At 42.6% G+C, this 15736-nt stretch overlaps 1 protein-coding gene across 3 annotated transcripts; it reads right to left on the reverse strand.

Annotated features, from left to right (window-relative positions):
* On the reverse strand, positions 1 to 15443 carry SYT13 (synaptotagmin 13). Of its 3 annotated transcripts, XM_032188652.1 has the most exons (7): positions 15311 to 15443; positions 14942 to 15133; positions 9945 to 10167; positions 7874 to 8014; positions 5956 to 6269; positions 1645 to 1774; positions 1 to 1419 (listed from the first exon to the last, which is right to left on the reverse strand). In XM_032188652.1, exons 2-7 carry the CDS (start codon positions 15122 to 15124, stop codon positions 1115 to 1117), a joined length of 1296 nt encoding a protein of 431 aa, XP_032044543.1. In that variant the 5' UTR covers positions 15125 to 15133; positions 15311 to 15443; the 3' UTR covers positions 1 to 1114. The 3 variants fall into 3 exon arrangements, with proteins under 3 accessions (XP_032044543.1, XP_032044544.1, XP_032044542.1); XM_032188653.1 differs by having other exon boundaries at positions 7874 to 8008; positions 14942 to 15443; XM_032188651.1 differs by having other exon boundaries at positions 14942 to 15443.
* Between the last annotated feature and the right edge of the window lie 293 nt (positions 15444 to 15736).

Genomic DNA, 15736 nt, shown 5'->3' on the forward strand with positions numbered 1-15736 from the left:
GAATTCCTTCTGTCTGGAAGTGATGAAATAGATGTCGGTTCTTAAGGGTTGTCTTCAAGTAATGCTGGTATGAGGATTTGAGTGTCATAGTTAACTGTCAAACCAAAACCATCAATCATCTGCTAAGGTATGAAATGATCCCACTTATTTTGTCTAGTCTTAGATGCTGCCTGGAATATAATTAGTGTATTTGAGACTTTTCCAGATCAGAAATTCCCAAACAAAAAAATAAATGTCAGAAAGCAGAAGGATTTGGTCCAAGATTTTGGAGGTAACATCCAAAATAACTGTTTGTCCATGTTTAGGGTCTTCCTGGGTGACATTATATAAAGATAGAAAATACGGGCATTCTGTCATAGGATCATGAAACATTCGTGCTTTCAACAATTTTTATGAATCTTAAATCTAAGACATCAAACACTTTAGGAAACAAAAGTGAAGGAAAGTATTTAACTTCTTATTTGGCAGTGTTTGCTTCAAAGGTTACACAGGATGATAGTATTGCCTGTCTCTCTTCTTCCTCTGTTTTCTCTATTTCTAGATATCCATCTACAGTAAATTGTTCTATGCTTCCACATGGCTTCTCTCTTTCCTTCATACTATTACTTTGGGTCAGAAGTCAACATTAATGTCGTGATCTTCATTTCTTATGATCTTATAAAGCATTATGAAAAACAGTGGCTGGCAAAATGGCTGCTGCATGTTTGTAATAATGGAGCCAGCCCTCACCAGGAACTTGGGTGACAGTGCCAGGTGCCAAGAAGCAGCTTAAATTTCCATGATTCCTCTACTTCCCTCTGCTCCTCTACAGAAACAGGGACCTCACAGAAATGACAATGGGCAGGCTAATAAAAGTAATTCAAACCATCTAGACAGCCAAGCCCCTGTTTCAGAAGACCACTTGATTGGGTGAGAGATTGTCCTCTAATTAGATTTCCAGACATTTCCCTGGGCTATCATGAGGCATTCTTTTGGCAGGAAATCAGGGAGGGTGGCCTAAGAAGAATGGTGTGCCAGGCCACTTTGTGGATGGGAAGGTGGAAGGTGAAATGCAGCTTACTCCTCCACGCTCAGAGGCTGGGTGGAAATCTGGTTGGCAGTAATCATGGTGTACCTACATGTGGAGCTGGTGCCACATGGCAATTTGTCTCCTGGGGTTTCTCAGCATTTCTTCCCAGTGGTTCCTCTCCGTTCCTGTGACGTGCAAGCCCAGGCTGCACTTGCCGAGCACGTGGCTCTGCCCAGCAGCATCCTGGCTCAGCATTTCCAGCTCCACACTGGAGGCACGCAGCAGCTCATGAGGCACCTCAAACATGATCATCTCGTTCCAGACAGGGTTGATCTTGTGTTTTGCACGTTTGGTCTGCTTCTTCTTCAGCTTCAAGGACTGATGCCTCAGTGTCACCTTGACAGAAACATCTATGGTAGAAGCAGAGAGAGATCATGCAATAGAATGAATACAAGGGAAATTTAACTGATGACATCAGACTGAGTGAGAGAATATGATCTTGGGGGTTTTCGTTTTCACTTTTAAAAACCACTAAGTCTCTTCAGCTTTCTAAGCCCTCCTCCCCACTTTCTTTCTAGGCACAGCAGAAAAAAATAATCTCTGTTTAGTGCTGTTCCACTCACTATTCCACTCACCATTTCCAAGTAGATCTTTCAGCTGCTTGGAATGGAGATTTTTAGCCTTAATAATCACCACAAGCAGGCGGTTAGCTGCTGGCAGGTAGCTGATTGACAGCAGAACCTCTCCATGGCCTGTAGATGGCTCCTGGAAATGGAGATACAGGAGGGGTTAATTTTTGATACAATCTGGGCTATAACATTAAGAAAACTGAATAGTACAAGGGGATGAGTGTAAGGTCATAGACTGACCAAGTTGTCTCTCTATCTCTACAGGAGTCTTTTCCAGTTAAACGGGATGAGAATAAACCAGAAAACATGTCTGAGAGGGATCCTTCACTCATAAGGCCCAGCTCACATGGATTACCTCCTGCTGCTGGAAAGCAACTGCTTCCCAACAGCTACTTTTAGTGTCATATTTAGTAAGAAGAAAAGAATTTGGGACTGAACTGCTGTGTATATAGGTGGATACTTGTTTTAAGAGAAATTATCTAGCTGTCCTTTATTTATATCCCCTACTTCCATTACTGCTTTTCATCATTCACTTGTCATTTGTGTGAGGGGGCTCTGACCAGACATGGAGGCAGGTCCCAGTAACTAACTGCCAAGCAGTATCTTGGGGGTTGTGCCACACAAACATACTCTGGAGCCAGTGTTGAATCTTCTTTAACCCTTATCTGGTATTAAAAAAAAAAAAAAAAAAAAAAAAAAAAAAAAAAAAAAAAAGCCTAAAGCCCTCTGTCAGTTTTACCTTTCCTTCCTGGCCTGTCCTCCTTCAGCCTGTGAACAGCCCTGCTGCCCAGGTGGGATTTCCTCTGGGTCAAATGTTCTGAACAATCAAGCATTCACTTCAGGAGGCCATGCTTTGTTTTTTGTTGTAGTTGTTGTTTTGTTTTGTTTTGTTGTTGTTTTGGTTTTGGTTTGTGTGGTGCTGTTTTTTGTTGGCGGTGGGTTTTTGTTTGTTTGCTTGCTTGTTCTGTCCTTTTATTCCTTTCCTCCTGTCAGCAATTGGCCTCTTAGCCTCCTGACCTTTCTTCCCTTCACTCGCTCTGCACAAGTATTGCCGTAGGCAGAGCAGGAGGGAAATGATCGCGCCGGCAGAGGCTGCGGGCCTGTGGCGAGGGGCGAAAGGGAATGGCTGCTCTCTGGTGAGTGCGAGCTTGTGACAGAAATCTGTTTTAGTGTGTGGTTAACGACCCAGAAGAGTCACAGAAAGGCAATGTCAACTCAGTAGACTCCCTTTGGACTCCTTAGCGTGATCTACAAGCTTTAGGGCAGACAGGCCTTCTCCAGGCCATTTCTGTGCTCTCCACTTGCCGTTTTAAGTGAGCCATAAATATTTCAAATTAAGTTTTCACCGGGTTTCTTGCAACAGGCAAGGACAGGCCCCCTGTATGCTCCCTGTGAGGTGATTGACTCTCCAGAAAGCGTGGCTGTCCTCAGTGTCTGCTTTGAACGATTTATTTGTCCTGCACAAATCAGGGGGGAGGCCATTAGCTGGGAAGCCTGAAATTCAATCCCAAATCAGCACAAGTAAATCTTCCTTCATACACTCAGGTAGCAAGGAAAGGCTTGTATGTGTTTCACTTACTGAAATCCTGTCCTAAGTGCAAGTGATTTAAAAAAAAAAAAAAAAAAAAAAAAAGAAACACAAAAGCAGAGGCAGATTTAAGTGGCTCTGTGTCCACGACAACAGAATAGGTGTTTGCACATGGAGGGACCAATCCAAATACCACCTCAATACAAAAACACAGTTTCAGGCAAGTTATAAACTGCTTTTTTTGCTTATGTATCCGCCCTGTATCTCACCAAGTCTCACTCTATAGCTCTTGGCTATAATAAGGTTCTTGTAGCTCCAGGCACAGTTAGATATAGTAAAGGTTGAGTGGTAGAGAGAGGGTGGCAGGGGGCTGTGAATGCACACATGCACACACACATATTGTACACACTCATTGCACAAACACATCACATGTGCTTATGGCTTTTTAACCTCTAATGTTCTGATCAAGTTCTTGACCAGCTTGTATCCACATGAAACCAAAACCTGTAATGGTTGGTTTCTGCTGGATTTTTGCATGAAGAGACTGAGCCACAGGTACCTTTCCTTCTCCCTCTTTCAGTTGTGTTTGCTTTTATTCCCTTGTAAATTCATAACCAACATTTTGTGCTACAGCCTAGCAAATTCACACAACTGCCAGAGCTTCAGTCTTCCTTTCTGTGCTCTGAGGATAACAGGCATCAGGGGGTCATCAGTGAATTACGTGTGCAAGGCACCATGAAATCACAAAAGGGAAGGTGCTATGCAAGCAGCCGCTATCATCACTGTCATTAGCAAAGCAGTGGGAGGGAAGGAAGACAAGATAAGGATATCAGTCTGCAGTATCTATGTTTTGCATTGCTCACAGCACTCCATGAATTCCTGAATACTAATTGCACTACCTGGTTAGCTGTAAGCTTCCCTCTGAGCTTTTCCTTGTGTGGGAGAATTACCGGGAGGCTAGGAATAAAAATTCTGCAGCGCACAGCTTTTCAAGGAAATGTCAGACTTTAAACAAAGCCCGGTAACTTTGTTCCTGGATGGATGCTGTCAAAAATAGCTGCTCTTTTTTGATCAGCTCTTCCTCACTCCCTCCCGCTCTGGTTCTCAATGAATGATTCAGGATCTGTATATAAGCTATCTGTGCAATGGTTGGCTCTCTCAGGTCCCAGATGACGCAAATTCAGCTTTCACTGCACATCCTCAGCTCAAACTGGGGCACTGTTCAGCAGTACAGTTAGTGTTAACCTTGTGCTGTCAGCCTGGAGAAGTAATGAGTGTTGTCCTGTTTCTGTGTGTACCCTGAGTACCCAGTATGTCAGGACTTTATCAGGTGTATGAGTGAAAACTGACCATTGCCATGGACTGGCCACTTCTTGAGTATTGTTTACAAAGCAGATACTACAGTAGATTAGGGGTCTGGGGATTAAAATTCTTATGGCTTATATTGGAACAGGTGTGTTTTGTTTTTTTTGGACCTATTTTTTGAAGCAACAATCTGGGATCTCAGTTCAACTTACAGCTAATAGGTACCTACTTAGCCTTGTGCTTTATGAAACTGATTCAGACCACCTATTTATTTCTTCTGCCCCTTTCTCTGCCAGAGTTGGTTTTTTTTGTTTGTTTGTTTTTGTTTTTGTTTTTGATTTTGTTTTTTTTTTTTTGTTTGTTTGTTTGTTTGTTTTTTCAGAGTAGGCAGCCCTATTAGCATTCAAGTAGTGATCAGATAAATTAGCAATATTGGAAATCAGAAACAGTCTACTCTGTGACTGAGAGCTCTCATCCTCAATGGTGACCAGCAATATTTTTATTATAGCAGGGTTAGCAACAACGCTAACATTATTTTGCATCGCTCACCTTGTGCCATACCAGGGTACAGTAGGCATCTGTTTGTAGCCATGTACTATAAGCAACAATAGCAGTGTCCTGCTGCTATGTTGTTAAGCATATTGCTGCTGTTAGAATAATCTAGTTCACTGCAGGGAAAAGGTTCCTGAGGAAATTTGCTTGTAAAATGTTAATACAAATGAGGCACTCCCTGTACATACTTCAAATACTGTTGGAATCCTTTCCCTTATTTTCCATGTCCGTGCGACTGGGAAGATGTGGATAACAAAAGACAGACAAGTTTTGTCATAAAAACAAAAACCAAAACAACAACAATGCCCACCAAAAAAATAAAAAATAATAAAAATACAGTGCAATGGGTGATATTTTGACATCAGCCAGAACAAATAGTGCTGCTGGGATGATTGTACTGAGGAGCAACCGCTCCTTGTCTTCAGTTCAGCATTTTGATCCCATCAATGTGTTTCAATTGTACAGCTGAGGGCTCACTCAGTTGCTGCCATGTACCCTACCCCACCCAGTGCAGCAGAGTCCCTCCTTCCTGCTCTGTAGGCTCAGTCTGGTCTCTGAACTTTTGCTACCACAGTCCCTGCATCGTTAACACACAGAAACTCACGTAACTTCTAAATGTAGACTTTGAATTGCAGATATTCGAGTCAGATTGTCATGTAATTGAGGGAGGGGGAAAGGGAGCTTTGGCACACATGCTGGGAGTTGTAGATGCAGGGATTGGGTTGATGGGCTTTTGATTGCTTTCTGAAATGGTGAGGTCAACACAGAGCAGTGCTAAGTGACCTCCAAAGTCACACATCACCTGGCCAAACCTGGGCCCAAATGAACAGAGCCACCCACCCAAGGACATGCAACTGTTTTGGAAGAGGGCATCTCTTCTCCAAAAAAAACCACTAGAGTTTCTGGTCTACCAACACAGACTTAGTCCATACCTTCTCTGGCATCTTTAGCCTTTCCCACTGGGCCATCCCAAAGGAGTCCTCTCTGTCAGCAAGGCTCAGTTTGAGTTCCCCCACAATGCTGTGTCTGGAGAACTTGTCGCAGTTTCTCAGGGTGAGAGTCAGTGTCCCCTCAGGCATCTCCTCCTCGGGTAATGGGAACCGCAAGACCTCCTCCCAGAGGGTGTGAAGCACCTTCTTCTTCAGCTCTGTCTGGGCTTCAGCAATGCCAGACTTGCTCACCAGTGTGCCCAGTATGTAGCAATGGCAGCCAGCATCCTGGTCACCACTCATTCTGCCATGCATAGCTGGAAAGGAAGGATTGAGTTTAAGGACCTCTCATAAAAGACAGCCCATAAATATTGGTGGCTAAATTGCTTATTTTATAAGGGACATAAAATAAAACAGCCACATAGACACTGACTCCAGTTCCTGCTTGCACAGGGCACACTAAGCCATGAGTCCATGCTGTGGTGTTTTCCTCATGGTGTACAATGTCTTTGTCCTTCTGTTGCTGCAGAAGGATGCTGTTGGTGTTTGGGAGACCATCAGCTGAGCTCAAGGAAACATGCTCTGTTGAAGATGCAGAGCAGCAATGAGATGAGACACAGCATGGCACAGAGACAGGGAGCTCCCATTTACCTTTACCTAGGCACACCAAGAAAGCTTTTTAAAAAGGTTTAAAAGCAGGATTGTCACTCATAGGCATCAGAGATGGGAGAGAGCTCTCTCCTGGCACACATCCACACCTGCAGGCCAGGGTGGGATATGCCTAAGGGTTATTACATTCTGCTTGTCCAACCTCTGGCAAATAACTCCTTCAGAAGTCACCCTACAGCCCAAAAGATCTGTGTCAAGAGGCATTGGTCCCTAATTTTATATCCCTTTTATGTTGAAAAGTCTAGACTGAGAAAGGCATCTTATGCTTCTCTTCTGCATCAAGAGAATTACACTGCCTTCTGTGCAGCAAGAGGAGCACTCCTTCCCTAGAGGGGTCACGGAACAGCAGGACTCCGTGGGCAAAACTGAAGTCCCTGCTGCAGTCAGTCTGAGGAGAGCTGTTCCTGAGCTGCCAGTTCCCACGGAAAACTGGAGTCCCCTGATTTCTGGGGGAGAGGAGCTGGGGAGCAGAGCAGACACAGCTTGGGTGGCACTGGGGCACCCAGGGAGGAGCAGGCTTGCAGGAGAGCCATGCCGGCAGCCCAGGGCATCCACCCTGCAGGGCAGCAGAGGCTGTGGGATTGCTGCTCCAGTCGCTCCACAGCAGCAGCCGCCGCTTAGCACCCATTCGATTCTCACTTCAGAGGGTGTGATTTGATTAGGCTTCCACAGAGATCTGCACTGTGCATGAATTATTCAGTCAGCTTATTTTACTTTCCCAGAGGAACCGATGATGCTCCAGCCCTGAGCAGGGAAGCTGTTATGGTTGTCAGTCTCCACTTCAGCGAGTGTCACAGAGCCCAGCCGCCAGGCCAGAGGGACATTCCTCAGGGGCCTACAGGGTAAGTCTGGTGTCTACAGCTCACCTTCTGACTTGGCCTGAGCAAGAGGCAGTAGGGAGTGGGTCATGTTGAAGATCAAAAGTCACAGAGAGGAAGGAGATAGCAGATCCCCTCCCTTATCCCCAAAGTAAAAATTAAATAAGAGGTGGCTTTCTACCAGGGCTGGGACTAGAGAAGTCCATCCTGGTTCCTGGCTTCTGCTTCTGAGCTGTGCAACAGGTTGTTCCCAAGCTGTGCCCTGCACTGACATCTCTAGGTATTTCTGTTCTGCAAGTGCAGCTGCCAATGAAACATCCAACAGTTCTGGGGAAATATGTTGATTTTAATGTGGGAGGGGAACTCTATAAAATCAGAAGGTGTCTTGTACCTTCCAGATAGGGAATCACTAGTAGCAGATCTCAGCCCCTTACCTTCCAGAAGGGCCACACACAGCTCAGCTTTTTGTTGATCGTATGTGAGGGAGTAGCGCAGTTCAGGGACCTGGTTACAGCTGGCTGCCCTCTCGGGGTTCAAATGCTCCGTGACACACACATCTTTTACCACACCTGAAACTGAAGTAACCCCATTAGCAAGCAAGTCTTTGCCTTCCAAGGAGAACAAACCCACCATGTCTCAACTCAACTCTTCTAAATGTCTTACTATGCCTGCACTTTGTATGCAGGAATATCACTTATATTCCTTCTTCCCTCACCGAATCTCTTTCTTGCTCTCTCTTCTTACACATTCAGGTCTTCTACAGCACCTGGACAAGCTTCCTGCTCTCTTCACCATTGCGTGTTCTAAGTTGCTTCACACGTTCGCTCTTTTACCTTGTGCCTAAGTCAAGGTGCTTAAACTACGCTCTTGTTTTATATAGTTTTTTGTTTGTTTGTTTTTAACTACACTACTGTTTTTATTGTTTTGTTTTGTTGTTTGTTTGTTTGTTATACACATTGGTGAATTGCATCTTGTATTCTTCTCTGCATTAATTCAGACCTCTATAATTTATTTTTTTTAATTTAATTCTACAGTCTTTGTCATGCAGAAAGGCCAATATGACACTTACTCAGATAGTGCTTAACCAGGTTGAAGATCATGAGCTTAGGAAGCTTTGAGGCAGTTTCTCCACATCTGATTTTGAAGCTGGCTACATACTTCATATTGAAATAAAGCAAATGGCAAGACCAAAAGCCACAGCTTTTTGGTATCAAAATCTATTGTCTGCAAGGTCAGTCCTGACTCACACAGACAACAATAATGGGACCAGCACATTTCCTCTTAAAAGTCTCAGCCATGGTCTGTATCTGTTCAACATGGCACCAAGGAGAATGCAACAAATCTGGCTTAATTTCATCAATACTTGAGCTATGAAATCAGGCACAGAAGGAAGCAAACTTGTGCTATTACCAGTGCAGAGAGGCTCTTAAACCAACACACTTATGTAAAGCTTTATTCTACATGCAGCAATCATCCTTCAGGCTCTCCACCCTGTAATATTCTTCCTGACACTGAAGGATGTGGCTCAGACAGTCTTTTCCTCTAATGCAGCTGCTTCCCATGGTACTCCTTGCTTTTGCATACTCATAAGTCTCAGGGTGGAGGGATGCATGTGGCAATCCTTTTCCCTGAAGGACAAAAATATAATCTCAAGTAATTTTAAAAAATAAATGCTCTAAAATAAATCATGACAGATGGCATTGTGCCTCTGGCAAATCTTCAGTAATGTTTTATTAATGTGGTAACACGGTAACCATAAGAGTCAATTATGCTGTTAAAAAGACAGCTGTGAAGGTAAAAATCAGTATGGAAGCAACCCAGACTAGCTGCCAGATGTATATAATTAACGTTGCATTTTCTCGTATGCTCCAGGAATCTTATGTTCCAGGCTTTGGCATGCTACCATTCGGGCTGGCTGGCAAACAAGAATTCTGTTTGGTAAAAATGTCTTAGGTGTCAGCCTTTGGTTTCACTTCACATTACAACAAACCAAGACCATCTCACAGAACTGGTGGAAGTAAAGGAGCAAGGAAACTAAAGTACAGGTTTGAACCAATGCTGCCGATGTCCCTGAGAGGGACAGCTGCTGGGCAGCTAGCATTTCTTCTGGAGGAGCAATTCTGCCTAATTTTGGCCAGGTATTCCACCCATACTGTGGCAACTGCTCTAACTAAAACTTCACACTAAATACATGTTTTTCTACAAAATGTCTGCTTCCATTGAGACAGATTCTTCAACACAAGAGTGCAATTCTTGCACATTTAGAGAAAAAAAAGTTTCAATTATGTCAATTATGTCTGAATGTCCTGATGTGCTTCATGATTACTTTCTATTAAACACATATATCTAAAATAGAATTCATAATGTTCATGATAAGAGAGTGAAAAGCACCCTATCTCTTCATTTCCATGTTTATTTCTCTAATTACAATCACATTATTCTCAAAAGTATTACGGATCTACACCCAGAAAAGCAATCTGTAGTCTGAAGACCAAATGTTCTTACCGTTTTGAGGGAGAACAAAAAGCTCTTCATTGACTTGTATCTTCATCCTGTTCTCATCCAGAACAGTATGTTTTCCAGTAACTGGTTCTTCTGTTGTCTTCAAGGAATACTGTGTGTAGTTAACAATTTCAGGTGAAGTTACCACTGGTTTGGGGCCATAAATGTTGGGAAACTTCAGGAGTGGTCGAGGCTGGACTGGCTCTGCCGTTTTCTTAACGTTGAACTGAAAATTAAAACGTTGTTTATTACTTTGCACTAATTCTTCTGATTCTTTCAGTGTTAAAACGAGCTCAGACAAAGGGAGAAAATACAGTGTCCTTGGTCATTCTTACTGTCATTATTTCTTTGGTTAGAGAAGCTGCTGCCCAGATTTTCTTGCCAAATCTGCTACCCTTCTACTTGGTGTACATCCTTTCAGAGTCACTCCTCCACAGATGTTTGGTTGCAGTAAGAAACATCTGTTGTTTCTAAGGACCAGAGCCCCACCTGACCCTCAGACACAGTTCTCCTTTATTATACAGGAATCGACATTTTGTTTTGTCTGAGTTTCTTCTTAACATTTTATTTCCCTGCTGATTGCTGACCATGGTATCAATGGAAGAGCCTGAAAGATGGTGTAATGCCCAGGCAGACTAGAAAAGGTTGGCACAAAGAACTATGTTCTTCTCAAACAATGAAAAATGTTTTAGTGGAATGTAACAGTCATGTTTTCGTTATGTCCCAGGAAAGAATCCCCTCTGCTCACAACTGAAATAATTCCTGATTCATTTATATTTGAATTCATCAATAGAACAAAAGCTGACTAGCAAATGGCTGACCCTCTCATCAGATTTTAGTAATTTTTCCAAAGCATGAAAGACAAAAAGGAGAAGTAAAACTGCCATTTTGGTTGATTACTGTGCAGAGGGATTCACTCCAACCCCACTGCCTGCCAACCTATTCTGCACTAAGTTTAGAGCAAGGGAGAGCCAAAAGGCATTCGTAATTGTAATTAAAGTTTTTCATTAGTCTCACTGTTTCCTGTTAATAATGAATGTAGATGATGCCCTGAGGCACTTGTCTGTGTTGGGACTTCATGGTCCCAGTTCAGATGTCCTGAGGGAGCATACCTATTCCTTAAGAAACAGAGCTGAAGAAAGAGAGCGGTCTTGGACTGTAGCTCTTTCGTCATACCTTTTTTTTCGTCATACTCTGCTTGGCACTACAGTTATATGGACTTGACAGTGGTAAAGAGCTAATTAGGTCAGAGACGCCATCTTCTCAAGACAGCCGGTACACTGGTGTTTAGGAAGTCTACTACATAACAGCATTTTCTCTTGTCTAATTTCAAGGACTCTGAAATAGGTGTTGAAAAAGAAACACGTCATTGCGTGCAGATCCCCACCTAGCATTCAGCTGAGTTTAGATATTATGTAAGTCATACAGTGCTGGTCTATAATAGAAACGTAGTGAGATCCCTCTTTTAGAGATGTGAGCCTCATCAGTACTAAAATACATAGGAAGTTTGAAGTTACTTATCCGAATTTCACATGCCGTTTTCTATTCAAAATTAAAACAGACCAACCAAAAAAAAATACGTTAGGAAAAGCTAGAAAATAGCTTGAAAAAAAATAGGTCATTTTTGTTCTGCAGGGACTCCTAACATGCACAAAGTACATGCCATTGGCAGCCAGTGCCTGCTGTTCTTTCTCTCCCAAACCCTCTGTATAAGCGTGCTGTCCTGCTAGCCACTGAGCATCAAACCAGATCAGCATGCCTGGGTAGCTGTGTGCAGGAAGCACTTTGGGACCCTCTGGGATGAAAAACACTATACAAATGTGAGGTATTGTTAATATAATCTTTTCTCCACTTACTAAAAGCCAGACATTTAGTCAGGAAATCCATCAGCACACAGCAACTAAGAGCTCCACTGGGTCTAAATATTCTTCTAGTCTGTCTGCTCTGCAGAATTAGAGATGAGAGACATATGCAAGCACAGTGGGACTAGCCCACCCCCTCTTCCAACTGCATCTGCTTCTGTTTATTATCTTTGCTGCCAGCTCTGTACCCAAGCGCTGTCTGCTAATCTACTTACAGAGCAGTGTCCTATGGAAGTTCCCTTTGCAAATCAGCAGTGATATCTTAAACAAAGAAAAACTCATACGGTTCTGCATAAAACGTGTGAAAGCAAGGAAAACAAAATTAGCTAGGAGGCTCCAGCTGACCCTTCTGGGTCCCTGCCCAGCATCACTCAAACAATGCACTAGACTGCTGCCACTGCTGGATGTGTTTAGGCATGTTTAATCTGCACCCATTGCTGACACTTTGCAAATTTACAGCACTTATTAATTGTTCTGTAGATGTATCTTTGTGTTTGAACTCTTCCTTCTCAAATATGCAGGGCATGTCCATGGGGAACCTCTATCTATAGCAAATACAAGCATCAGTGTCATGGGAGACATGCCAAGTGGATAAAACGCAATCTTGCTTCATCTTTCTTTTGTCATCTCTGTTTATCAGAATCAGTGGCCCTGACAGGCTTCAATAATTAAGTATGCCAAACACCGACTAGGACATACAGTGTACTAATGCAGTTGGAAAAAAGTCCTGACAGGACAATTTATAAACGTAGACACAGATGATAAAACTGAGACACAGGCTCAGAACTCAATTTGAGATTCATTCCTTCAAGGAGTATAGACTAATTCTGAATCAGTGACAGGAGAATGAATGCATGTTCCTGGCAACAAAGCTATTTTAATTGGAAAGGATTGTTAAACATACAGAATATGCAAACTAAGAACATTTTGCACTTTCTCTGACAGAATGTTCATTCGGCTGCTATAATTTGACCAAATTTCTTTAAAAAAAAAAAAAAAAAAAAAAAAAAGAAGAAGACAAAACAACAAAACAGTAACATTAGGAGTCATGCTTCGAATTAGAAAGTCTACAATACTGAAAGCATACAATCATTCAAGAAAGAGTGATGCACTGAGGGTATGTTGAATAATTTGATTCTGTATTGGTTAAACACTGGATTAAGTTAAGGCAAAACTTGACGAGTGTAAAAATATTGTGAGGACCATAACCTATGATGTGCTGGGTACTGCAGGTTTAATTGGACACGAGGGCTTAACTGGACTTCACGGTGACTTAGTAGTTATTTCAGTCATGCAAGAGAGATGACAGCCTGAAGGACAAGCTCCAGACTGGATTAATACTTTACTAAAATATTTCCCAAAAAGCTGTGTAAAAGAAAACGTCCATTCCAATGATTGAATTAGGGTAAAGATTTAAGAGTTCTTCAAGCTCTTTCAAAAATATCTTGTAGGAAAATATTGGTGGAGAAGTTATCTGTAAGTAGTTTTGTCCCAGCCACTAACAGCTAAAAAAAAAAAAAAAAAACTATGCAAAGTGATGTGACTGTCAAAGTTACACATTTCTCATTCATTTTAACAGTAAACATGGAAAATCTCAACATTATTGTACATCCTACTTTATACAGGAGTTGGCAAATCACTTGTATGGGTTAAACAAGAAAGGAGACTAGAAAGGACATGACAAAACTATTAAAGAAGATAGATGGAAAACTATTGAAGAAGACAAAGAAGATAGCAGGTTAAATTTTCCTAGGAAAATACAAACCAGTATTGGCCATGCTTGTGGATGAATGCTCAGAATTAGCAGCAATTTCTGGAGAAGTCCTAAACTCAGTGCAGATGTTCAGCCATGGCCAGTGGAGCCAACTCCCATCCCCAGTAAATAGGAGCTAATGTACTGCTATTCTGCGCCAGCTTTTACAAATACAATTAGTAGACTTGGTCTTCTTTCCTCAGAACAAACTGCAACAGGAGCATGAGGATGCCAGGGCTCTTTGCTGAGAGCCTAAGAGCAGTATCAAGAGAGAGACTGAAAATGTAATTATAAGCATTACAGAGAAGTTCAATTAGGACTCCCGCTACACTCCTTAATAATACAAAAATAATAGGCACCTCAGATAATTAAAAGGCAAACAAAGGCTTTTATACAATGGATCATTGGCCTTTGGACTTGGCTGCTCTGGCATAACATTTGGTTGAATGGCTAGATAAAACTGAAAAGGATTTAGGCACATAAAAATACCAAAAGCAACAGCCAACAGGTAATACTTTCAGACTTATAGACTGCCCAGTGCTATAGCTCCTGCTGAAGACCTCAGTCAACCAAAAAAATCAGTCCAAAATTTCCATGTGAAGGACAGCTTCCAATAATAAGCATACCAAAAGTGTCCTGTGATTTCCATTGCTTTCTCTTTCAGTAGGCTCAGAAATAAATCAGGGGATTTTTTGGATTATAACAAGACAGAAATACACATGGGGATGCCTGACATTACTGGTCCATCACATTGCTCTTACTGTAAGTAAAAAAGCAATTCAGTGTGATGGGATCTTTCAGTCCTCACACTCCAGATTCTCACTACTGTTTTTATTATCATTTCAATGCCTGATTTTAACTTCACACACAATTAATTCCCCCAGTTAGAGGGGCAGAGGGAGGAGAAGGGACGATTTTCGGAAGAAACCAGCTGTTGACAGGGAACTATCCTGCAGGAACCATAGGATAATGTGAATAGAGTCAGAGAAATAGCTGTTACAGGAGATCCCAGCAGGAGTCATCTCTTTACAATGCTGCATGCCACCTGGTAAAGTCCAGCCTTCTCTCCTCAGGAAATGATTTCCCTTGTGATCTAGCTTGACAGCTGAGCAGCATTTCCAGTCCTCCTCCCCTATTTTTGCCATTAGCAGCTTTCTCTTTGGCAGTGTGGCAGCTGTCTCCTGCTCTGGTAATTCTGCGGGTCACCCAGCCCCTGTCTCTGTGCTCCCCTCAGTCCTCCCATTAACCTGCTGTTACATCCTGAACCCAGTAAGCAGATAAATAAGCAGAATAAATCACACACTGAGTAGCCTAAGAGAGAAGTTGCATTCCCACCCTCTGCATTTAAAGAAAAATCACAGAGTAAAGAAGAGATCGTGTCTTACTTGTTGGGCTGGCTGAAGCACACTGGGCTTAGTATTTTCCATGTCCTCATCTTGGTCCTTTTCTGAAAGTCCTTTCCCAGGTTGCTTGCATTTGCAGAAGCAGGTGAGACCGCAGAGTGCAAGGATGCTAGTTGCAGTCCCTAAGGTAGCCCCAAGGGCTATAATTGGGGCAGATAAAACCATTGTCCTGAGCTGCACAGAAACAAAAAGCACAGAAAACCTGTGACTCCTTCTCTCCCCTGGGAGAGCAGCTCTCACACATCCACTGTGATTTCTAGCCTGGCTTCATTCTCCTTGGAAGTCTGAAAACAATTCTCTTGTGCAGCAAAGAAAAGGGACCAATCTAGAGACAGAGATAAATCATCCCACCTTTGCTAGGCAACAAGGCTACCTTTCTATCCTGATGATGGAGTTTCTGCTCCAGGTCAGGTGGAGGAAATAGTGATTGTGGTGCCTGCAATCTCCATATAGCTGCAAACAGGCAGTTTTCATTGAAGCCTGTTCTCCAGCTCCACTGGGAAAAGTCTGATGTGTGATAGAGAGGAAAGACGTCAGCAGAAGGGGCTGGGCCTTGCTAGCTAACTCACAGAAAGTGCATCCAAATGTTTAATCTGCTCTCTAGCTATCCTGATGTCTAGGCTGCTAATTTGCTCAAAAGGTTATTTTATTTTTTTTTTTTTGCTGTGTTAAGGCAAAGATAGTGATTGCCAAAAGGTGCTGGTCTGAGAACCCCAGTTAGGATTTCACTGCATGATAGCACTACATAGTCGGAGAAAAGCCTGTGTGTATGTCAGG

The sequence above is a fragment of the Aythya fuligula genome, chromosome 5 (assembly GCF_009819795.1).
Source record: "Aythya fuligula isolate bAytFul2 chromosome 5, bAytFul2.pri, whole genome shotgun sequence".
In the NCBI taxonomy this organism is placed as follows: domain Eukaryota; kingdom Metazoa; phylum Chordata; class Aves; order Anseriformes; family Anatidae; genus Aythya; species Aythya fuligula.

What these genes read in the sequence shown, in the direction of transcription:
- SYT13 (XM_032188652.1), bottom strand. Translation starts at nt 15,124, where the DNA reads ATGGTTTTATCTGCCCCAATTATAGCCCTTGGGGCTACCTTAGGGACT. An exon ending in TGCTTCAGCCAGCCCAACAA is followed by an intron (nt 10,168 to 14,941) that starts GTAAGACACGAT and finishes TTTAATTTTCAG; the next exon opens with TTCAACGTTAAGAAAACGGC. An exon ending in GAAAGATCTACTTGGAAATG is followed by an intron (nt 1,420 to 1,644) that starts GTGAGTGGAATA and finishes CTTCTACCATAG; the next exon opens with ATGTTTCTGTCAAGGTGACA.